This window comes from Mus caroli, unplaced genomic scaffold, assembly GCF_978045245.1.
Source record: "Mus caroli unplaced genomic scaffold, Mus_caroli_1 scaffold_1, whole genome shotgun sequence".
Taxonomy (NCBI): Eukaryota; Metazoa; Chordata; class Mammalia; order Rodentia; family Muridae; genus Mus; species Mus caroli.
In genome coordinates this window covers 66,007,683-66,018,288 of record NW_028227256.1, presented here as the reverse complement: position 1 = coordinate 66,018,288, position 10,606 = coordinate 66,007,683, and the positions used below count along the sequence as shown (strand labels likewise).

General features: G+C 43.0%; 1 protein-coding gene across 4 annotated transcripts in view; it reads left to right on the top strand.

Moving 5' to 3' along the window:
- Positions 1-234: 234 nt before the first annotated feature.
- Positions 235-10,606, top strand: part of Erbb4 (erb-b2 receptor tyrosine kinase 4) — a 1,038,774-nt gene continuing 1,028,402 nt past the window's right edge. For all 4 annotated transcript variants that reach the window (XM_021186126.3, XM_021185960.3, XM_021186207.3 and 1 more), the window contains exon 1: positions 235-1,098. In XM_021186126.3, the coding sequence (XP_021041785.1) occupies positions 1,017-1,098 (82 nt within the window). In that variant the 5' untranslated portion in view covers positions 235-1,016. The remainder of the gene's footprint in view (positions 1,099-10,606) is intronic.

Below are 10,606 nucleotides of genomic sequence, written 5' to 3'. Positions count from 1 at the left end.
GGGCAGCCCCAACGGGAGCGTTTCAGACAGTGGTCTCCACTGAGCTTTTCAGATCCTGCTTCCCCAAGCTCCTACCACGACCCTGCTGCTCCCACTGCCTGACAGGTGTTTTTCCAACTCTAGAGGCTGAGGATTTTGGGGAGTGTCTGAGCCAATAAGATTTCTCCTTAGGGGGAGGGCGTGGCTACATGGGTCAGAGCAGGGGCGGGGCTTGCGCAGCGGAGGAAAGCCTGGCTGGTTGCGTGGAGGGTTGTTTGATTCCCACCCCCCACTCCCCTCTTTTTTTCTTTCTTTTCTTTTCTTTTCTTTTTAAAAAAATCTTTCTTCTGACTCTTATTAATTTCTCTGTGGGGCTGCGGCTGGAGACCGCGGAGCGTTGGAAATGACGCTCGGAGCTTTAATTACTGCAATGGCTGGACAAGTGTGAGGAAAGCTGACAGTGGAAAAAAAGGGGGACAGGATCGGGGAGAAGCAAAGAAACAACACCCCCTCCTTTTCCCTCCAGATTTGGACAGGAGGTGCAAGGAGACTGAAGAGAGAGCTGAACATAGCCGGGTTTTGGGGGGAGAGGCCGGAACCCCGCCGCCTCTTTGCAATCAACTTTTTTTGGAAGCCTTTATTCCCCCTTTCTTTTTATCGTTGACCAACCAGTGAGGAGAGCGAGCGAGCGAGCGAGCGAGAAAGTGAGGAGGGAACGAGCGAGCGGAGGATCACTCCGGGAACTAGCTGTACGTTGTGCTCGGAGCACCAGCCGCACAGTCGCGCACACTCCCACCCGCGCGCCCTCCTCCGCGGCCCCTTGCCGGGTCCGCGGGTCCACAGGTCCTGGAAGCCGCCACCGTCGCCGACTGGCTCTCCGGCCCCGGGAAGCCCGTGCACCAAGCGCGCCGCGCCCGCCCCCCTTGAGCCCCCCAAGCGCTCCCGGCTGAGGGGGGGGAGATCTCCTCCGCGTGCCCGCAAGTGGCTATGGTATTTGGACATGTAATTGTCAGCGCGGGATCTGAGACTTGCCAAAAATGAAGCTGGCGACGGGACTCTGGGTCTGGGGGAGCCTTCTGGTGGCAGCGGGGAGCGTCCAGCCCAGCGCTTCTCAGTCAGGTGGGTCGCGGTCTCGCGGTTCCCGGTCGCACTCCAGCTGTTGAACCCGCCACCGCCTCCGGTGGTTCCCTTCTCCCTCGCCCCTCTGTCACCCTTCGGCTCCAGGGACCCTAGGGACAGGGCTTCTGCCTTGGGTCGTCCCTCGCTCCATCCCAAACTTACCTTTGTGTGTGCGTGCGTGTGTTTTTAATTGATGCTACAAATGACTCCGCTTTCCTGCCTCCCTCTATATTATTGTCCCCCCTCTCGCCCTCTCTTTAGCCCCCTTCTTTCTTTCTCGCGCGTTTTCTGGGAGCCTAAGCGGGATCGCTTCTGGTGGCGCCCGTTGTTCGGGGCGTGGGAGACCTGAGCCCGTCAGTGGAGGTTCCCTCCTCCTTGAGCTGGAAAGGGGTGGGGGGAAATCAAACCAAACGGGAGAATCGCTGCACCTCTTCGGGCTGCCAGGAGGTTCCTGAGCTGAGCCTGGCTGGCCTTCCCCGGGGTGCAGGGCTGCGGCGGAGCGCGGCCGGGGAGCCAGGCTTGGCACCTGAGCATGCTGGCGCACAGTCCCTGGCCCGAGTCTCCAGTAGCCTGCGGGGTCACACCGGACGCCCAGCCCTATCCGGGCAGCTGGAGCGCACCGGGTGCGCGCCTCGGCCGGGGGCCAGGGACTCTGGGCCTTCTTAGTTGGCATCTCTGGGCTCTCTTGCGATTGACTTGGGGCGAGAAAGAGGGTGTGTGTGAGTGTTGGGGGTGCGACTCTCCAGCCAGAATGATCTCTCTCTCTCTCTCTCTCTCTCTCTCTCTCTCTCTCTCAATAAAAGAGCCTGGCATACTGAGCCCAGAGCCCAGCCTTCCCTCCCCATGCTGGACTTGGCTCTGGGAAGAGTTCTTCCAGTAGTGCAACTTGGGGTTGGCCTAAACTTCTGTTTACTGCCCTGCCGGGCTGCAGAGCCCGCGGGTGGCGCTGACTTAGCCCGAGGCGGGCCGGGTGGCGGCGTCCTGAGCGCCGCCACTGTTGGCCGGATCGCCCAAGCCCCAGGTATTTGGACAGAAAAAGGACTAATTGACCAGGAAAGAGGCAGTACAGTGTCGCTGGCGTGCTGGGGCCGCCAGAGCCAATGACAGCAGCTGCGATGTAGAGGAGCTCAAAGTTTTTTGACTCTTGGGAGTTTCCCCGGGGATGAGAGGAGGGGACGCGAAAGGACTAGGGAGAATCTGTGTGTCTGACCCGGCCCAGAGGGGAGAGAAGAGGGCTTTTGGAGAAGGCAGAGAGATTTCCGGAACCTTCCCGGGCTGGTGGCGGGAACGTGGGCGTCAGCTTGAGAAGATAAAACATTCAGGAGTGGCGACAGGGAGAGCTTTAGGTCCCTAGAGGGTGTCCTTCTGACCTCACCGAGAAAGCCGCAGCTTGCTAGTTTTCCCGCTCCGCCCCCGCTCCCGCCTCTTCCTCCTCGTCTAGTAAATAACAAGTTACAATCTCTGAGCTGTTCAAAATGACCTTCGAATGGCACATGTGCGCCATTTGTGCTGGCCGTTTGCATACTCCCAGTGACTCTGAAATTCTTCCTGCATACCAGATCCTGCGCTCCAGCCACCTCTGGAATCAGAGCAGCAGCAAGGACTTGAGATTCCAGGCGGCCGCCTAGATACATCCCTTTCTAGCCCCCGACTCGGAGCCCTTTGCCTTTCCCCTCAATGGGTTGATTATGCACATTGACCCATTCAAAAACACTTGCCACTGTCATGCAGGCTTAGCCGAGAGGAATTTCTATCAGGCCACCCTACCAGGGGGCTGTCTGGCGTGGCCTGGGCCGCTGGGGGATCCCCGCTTCAAGTCCACAGCAATTTGGTATTAACTCTGCAGCTCCCGGTTGGGGCTATGCCTAAAAGCCCTTTTCAGAATTTAGGCAAGGAATGTAATCCAAATTAGTTCTGCAGCTGTCCCCTTCTGCGTCTCAGAGGACACCAGCCTGCGCCCTAGCTCCCTCTGCTCTTTTCCCTGGGCGAATTGTCAGACCCACAAGTGAGCCCATTTAGAAGCAGGAGGATTAGCGTGCCATTGTTGTTTCGTGTGTGACTCTGTACTTGAAATTCTGGGGGCACAAAAGAGAGCCTCACTTGTTCAAAACACAAAGTGATCTAGATGAAAGGGCCGCACAAAGAAAAGCTCTCGGGTGTATCCTCGGTATAATTGCAACAAGCATACTTAGGTGATCTATTGGAAAATGTGCCCCCAGGGGCTTCTTCTTCTTTTTTTCCAGGCGCCTCCACCACACCTGGCAGAGAAAGTTCAGCTGGTTTTAATGTAGTGCTATTATCAAAACAAGTCGCTGTCTGGTGAGAGTGAGGCTCTGTTTGCGGCTGTGCATGTGTGTGGCTGTCTATCCAAGTAAATACATAGCGCGCGTCTCCTCTCTCGCGGTTAGCAGTCAGCAGCAGTTTGGAGGAGTTTGTTTTGGTCCAAATGAGAAATTAAGTGCGGATAAGTAAACTAGGCTGCCAGAGGGCGACAAGATGTTGAGTGAATTGCTTTTAGATGAAACAAATTAAGGAAACGAGGGAAGACAATCTGCTTTTCGCATTATTAGACACGCTTGGAGTTCAGGGGAAAGTGGCAGATTTTTGAAATGCTAATTTCTTAAGCAGAAGGAATGCACCTTATTTACTGCTGTGTGTGAACGGAATAAAAACATACAGTGGGTGATTCTCTTGTACGATCATCAAGACGTTTCTTGGGAAAATTGTACAGAAGAAAACTTGGTTGTTCTTTTGCTGGAGGAGGAAATAGTCAGCTTTTGAGTATTTAAAAATAATTTCAAGGAATTTATGTCTCATTACCGGTGATAAATGTTATCTATAAATGTTTTGGTCAAAGGTCTTTATATGGCAATTCCACCTGGAGGAATAATTCTACAATGTTTCCTTCTTTCTGTGGTGGAACTTATCAATATCGCTTTTGTACTGAAATAAAAATATTCAGTTGTGTTGAAGTGACATCCTCCCAAGCCTTAATATGTTGTGGACAAGGTCATTTTTCTTCTCATGTGCAAGTTACTTAGTTCCCCTGCTTATTATTTAAAGTGCACACATAGTCTATACACTTACGGCTTATTATTCCCCTCCCCCAATCTTTCAGTGGTATTCTACATTTAAGAAATATTATCAATGAAACTTAATGAGAAAAATATTACATAGATTTTTTTTTAAAAAATGCATCAATCATTTTATTTTTTCAGAGTGCCTTTGCAATTGTCACAACCATGGGTACACTCTCCCCTTTTGTTCCTTCAATTTTGAAAAGCATGCATTTGTACAAGATAGGTTTATAGAAGAACATAGTTTTTCATTCAGAATACTTCAAAATAGATGAATACCTCGCATGGTAGCTTCAAATTACTTGAAAACACGGCAAGTTTCTATGGTTGAGATGAAGTGGAATAACTCTGCTTCGGCCCTCATTCCTGGTTTTTCTCTTCATCTCAACTGCCTTTATTTTAATCATGCATGCACAAAAAAGTCAAATTTCTTGAAAATCAAGCACTTACAGCAGTATATATATATATATATATATATATATATATAATTTACTCTTTGGAAATGTGTCTTAATTAGGAAATTACATCAGAATGTTTACTGAGGCTTTCATGTGCTGCAAGATTTATGCATTTTTTTTATTCTAACCTGAACATAGTGTTTTCATTGGCTGATTTTTTACAGTTTGCATTCACTTGATAGAAAAATCATATTTCCTCCTCAAAGTGGATTCAAATATTTAGTATTCATGAGCTTTCATCTCTTTGGTTCTTAAATAGAAGTGCTATTTATCACCTGTCTTACACATTCACCCTTTCCATTACTATGGATTCCTTACGTATTATTTATTGAGTTTAGGCACATGTGAATATATATTTTTTCCCTTTCACCACTAAGTGTATTCATTTTGTGTGTGTCTTGCCCAGCAACATGCCACTCAGCCTCTGCAGGAGTTCTCTAAGCCAGTTTTCATTCTTTCTCTCTGATAAATCTGATATGGCTGGTTGGCTGAACAATCGTAAGCCATTCCATTGCTCAGATTTATTCCTGAAAGAAAATAAAACGGCATCGATCCCAGATCAGTAGGGCATCTCAAAAGCCCAGAATCCAAGGCCAAATCTTCCTACAGAGAAGTACCTCTTTTCCTTGTGTGCTCCTTCTTTCTTCCCCTTGACCATGGAAAGGTGGATGACTGCCATGTAACAAAGGCTACTGACAGCGAGGAATGGTGCTCTCAGTATTCTCTGAAGCTTGATTACAGCCACCTTGAGATTAATGGCTACGGAAAGTGTACATTATACACAATGTTCTAAATTAGCATATCTTCAATATTGCATTGCTTTTTGTGCTATGTCTGGTCAATTTCTACAATAAAAATTAGTTTGTGTTTTCAAAAAAGCAATAATTTTTTTTTTTTTTTTTTTTTTTGGTGTTCTGCTGTTGTTGGATGCCCATGAATAAATACCAAAAACCCAAATGAAGCAAATGATCGGAAGGAATGTTCTGATACTAGCCAAACTTCTTGGCATTTGACCTGATTAATTTCAAGCCTCTGAGGGATACTTTTTTGTAGATATGTTAATAGCTATGTTAAAATTAGTTAATACATGTTCAAATCTACAAGTGTATAATAAATGTCAAATAAAATGTCAGGACCATCCTGTTATCCTTTACAGAGTGATGCTGAATTTGCTATAGAGGATAGAAGCCAATCATAATATCAGCTCCCCCCCCCCATATTATATAGATGGTCTGTTATATTAACATTTCACCATATGGAACTAACTTGGTACCTTTATTCTAATATCCATTTTGTGTAATATAAATATTGAGTAGTCAGAGAAAATAATTTCACTATTACTAGTAGAGTTATTAAAATGAGTTTATAGATTATGAGAAAGCAGTTTGATTTATTTATTTGTTCTGAATAAAAAAAGATGGTAGCTCAATGTTTCTTGAAACTGTACCTCTTTTGCATAATTTTAAGGGGACTTTACCTGCCTCTATTGCAATTAAGAGCAGCATAGACCATAACCATAAGGTTTAAATCAGGACTTCTACATCCTAGGGACAGTTCTAGGCTCTTAATGTCAGAGTCTCATTCCATGTCCTTGTGAGTTGGATTACCTGACTGGGAGAGGGAATGCATGCAAGAATCGGTATATTTCTCTACTATGTAGCAGTTTTCCACAACAATGAGTTTAAAGCCTTCTGTGATGCTGAGATATATTCTAGTAACCAGTTAATTGTTTTTCTACATGAAATTCAAGTTGTACATGCAGTTAAAACATTTGTACATATGTTTGTTAGCAGAACATAAACTCCCTAGCAAGCTGTGTGTGTCTGGAAAGCACCCATTGAAAAGAACAAGGAGGTGCTTGACTTAGTAGCACTTGCTTGTGAAAACACTTTCTCTCAAATAATACCTTTTGGAATTGCTTTCTGGTCTCTTCAGATCTCATTGTTCACATATCTTTCTGAGTTGTCAATATTTTGACATATTTTATTAAGCATTTATTTTTTGAAGCTTTAACAACAAGCTTTAAAGTCAGCTTCTTGTTTTGTGTCAAAACTTAAGTCCTTTCTAGATTTAGAGAGAGAGATAGAAACTACAATGTTGAAATATGTGGGGGTTTGGGGTGCTGATTCAAAAGAGGTTTTTTGAACAGGGAGTAATTGTCTCATAGTTATTTTTAAATAAATGATTGCTGATAGGCCCATCATTTTGCACAACTCCAGGGGGGAGCAGACTCACACAGAATTTAATAAGAATGGCGAAGCCTGCACTGTGGGTAGCACATCAACAGCCCTGTTACTGAGTAATACTGAAGAATAAAGCACTGAAATAAATGTGAGAGGTGGAGCTTCTGGTATAAGCCTTTGAGAAAGGTTGTGTTAGACTCCCAGTTTATTTGCATACTGCTGTTAGTGCTAAATTTAATGCCTCAATTATTAACATCTTGGCTGTTTTTAATGATATCATTGGAAAATGATGATTAAGCATACAAGGGAGAAGAATCAATTGTTTTAAGATTGGTTTTAAATGTCGATCTTCTGTTACTGAGTAAGCTCATGTGGGAAGACCTGTTTTATAGTCAGCTCTTCTTTTTTTTTTTTTTTTTAAGCTGAAGAGAAAAGCTGACTTCTTGGATCCTACTTTGAGGGTCTTTGGTGTTTCCTTCTTTCCCCTCTGCTGGTCTCTCTTCTCCATTCTGGCTTCAGAGAAATCTAATGCTCTTTAGAAGGTACTGATCTAGTCTTGTCTTCTCATTTTTGTAAAGAACTTAGAAGCAGAGTCAAACGGAGTGTTATTCCCAGTATTATTTGCTAAAAAAATACATAGAAGTGCTCGAAACACTTGTAGACACTTGAATGGACAAATAAAAGGTTTTGTCAAAGAGAATAACAAAATTCACAAGACAGAGTTTCATTCTTACCTACACTGTATAGAGCTCTTTCCAAAACAAAGACCGTATGAGCATCATTATCATTGTTGTTTCTAGGTCATAATATTGGATTGCATATATAATTCATGCAATAGAGTGATGATTAAAAAATATAGTACATTGTCAGGAAAACTCTAAGAGGATGTATACCTGATTTTCTAGGCCTAATCTAGATCTTATAATCCACACAGGAGCACTGGGCATTAATATCTGTATATAATGGTGCTTTCAAGCATCTCTTTCATGAGACCTTATGCAGTCCTTATGAGACTATCTAATCCATAATAAACAAGGTATTTACTTAAATATAATGGATTGTAAACAATATCTGCTTAGATCTCCTTCACCACTAAGTTAGTAGACTCCCTTAACCAACAAATCCAAGGAAATCTATCACATTCATCCAGGCCTATATAGAATCTAAGGCTCTTATTTCCAAGGCAATTGTGTTTTCTTATGCCGTTTATTCTTTGAACAACTACACCAGGAAAGCTTTCACTATTGAGACTTTACGGATTTGTTTCTATGGTACAAGTGCCTGTCTCTGGCTTTTCTGCAAGATACTGCCTCTGGGCTTTGTGACTTGCAGCACCGTTGATCCCACCTTAATTCTGTCTTGACATAGATGAGCTCCTTCAAGCTTGTATGCTTTCTTGAGCGCATAATCTTGTGCACCCTAGTGACAGACCGGAGATTTGAAACTTGTTCTGGCAGGAAGAGTCACTTCCTGTTAGGAGTGGGAAATGGAAATAGAACCCCCTCCCCATCAGTTTATAAAAGATTAACACAGACACCATGAGACTTCCTTTGCAACATCATTAAATATCTCCTATGAGGATATCTCAGTATCATTACTCTTAATCATGTTATTTCCAATATTGTAAGGTTACTGAAGCATGCTACATACCATTAAGAATATGCAAGATGCAGTTCCTGAATTCTGGGAGTTAAATGAATAGAGAACAAACGTATATACTTATATACATCTGTACATATATGGTACAACATATTGCCAGTTTTGAAATTCAATTTAAAGATGTTTAAAGAAAAAAATAACCACTAATTAACATCCCCCAGCATCATCTATGTCAACAATCAGTTTTACTTGCTGAATCTTTATTCTTCTTTTGACTTCTACTCCTTTCTGTTTCCATATACTTCTGTATTAATTACTATCTGTGGTAAGTCCTTATTGAAAGTGGTGATCATAAATCAGCTTTCAGGAGAGATGTCTTCTACTCTCCATTCCACTTGGATGTCTCCTGAATGATTAGGACTGAAAACACTGTCGGTGGCTTCTTCAGGTTCTGTGATGCTGTCCTGTGTGGCTACCAATGTGTATAGTTCTCAGTTTCAAGATCAGCCCCTATTACTGGCAGGGGTTACCTAATATTGGTCATAGATAGCAGGAACTGTCATGGACTAGGTACATTCCTTCTCCTAAGATCTTTATTTGCTCTTACGCCCGGTAGGCCTGCGGAATATGCTAGTATTAGTTTCTTTCTGTGGGAACCAATCAAAACAACAATAACTGAACAGAATATTTCTTCCAGATACATGCAATCACTTTCATTTTTAGGAGTTCCTTGGCAAGTCATTTTATCTATAGTGATATCAATTACACCAGTTTGCTCTAAGAAAAATTGACAGTAAGTTTTATTAAAATCTGTCCTTAAATTTTTTTCAAAGATAAAATCCTTAGAAATGGTACCACAATGTTCTCTTTACTGGTCTGCCTACCTCTAAGACCTTCCTACTGTGGCTGGATGAACATCCTGATAAAGTACACCAATTATCTTAGTTTTAATTATGAAATATTTTCCATATCTCATTGTGAGGTTCAAAGGCTGCTTAAATTGTCTCCCATTTTATTTTCAACTATGGCTTAGAGTTTCTTAAGATGTAAAAAGCCAGGCTACCTTACCCAGTGTTCCATACCAGGACTAGTTTATTGCCTTTACCACTGTTGACTCCCTTTCTTATAATTCATGGCTTATTTGATGCCTTATATACAAAAAATATTTTGAATATTTTAAGTTCACTTTGAATTGCATCTATACCTTATTTCTCCCTTCGGGTGATTAGCATAACCCTTGAACCTTATCAACATCACCTGTTTCATCTAGCATGCGTTTTTTTGCTTTTTTGGAGGCAACTTTCTATCTCCTGACTCATATGAACCAAAGACATAGTAAGCAGTTAAAGAATTTTATAAACTAAAGAACAATATACACTTGCCCGAATAATTTTAAGTTCACCCATACATGGTTTTTATTTGTAATTAAATCATATAGTGCACAGTGCAAGCTGTTCTAAAACATAAATACAGATTTCTTAATAATAGATATTAGCTGTGTTTACCCAGCATGTTTCTTTGGTTGCCTTCGTGTGTGTCGGAAGCTATTTCTTCAAATGGAGTCTTTCCAAGTCTGGATAATTTGAAACCCTTGCCCATTTTTAGAGTTTGTTCATAATACGATACCAAGTATTTCTGTTCATTTTATTTTTGGCAAGTTGAAAAAATGTGAATATTATCCTTAAACACACGTATCTGTTTTTTTTTTTAATCCACTATTTTTAGGTTAAATGGTAATTACATTCCTGCTGTGTCTTCATCACTTGCTTTAAAGTTTTAATCTGTTTAAGCACTAGGGATTTACCAACCACTAGCAATGTCCCCTCTGAAGGTTGGGACCATATTAAAAACTAGGGAGCAGCGGTTGAAGAGCTAGTATAGTGATTAGAAGAATGAATCACCCTTACATAGGACCAAAGTTTGATGCCTAGTATGATGCTGTGTATATGCTAGGCCCAGGGAGTGGTACTATTAAGAGGTGTAGCCTTGTTGGAGTAGGTATGGCCTTATTGGAGTAGGTGTGTCACTGTGGGTGAGGGCTTGAAGACCCTCATCTTAGCTGCTTGGAAGTCAGTCCTCCACTAGCCGCGTTCAAATGAAGATGTAGATCTCTCAGCTCTGCCTGCATCATGCCTTCATCCATTTTGCCCTGCTCCCTCCTCGATGAGAAAGGAAAGAACCTCTGAACCTG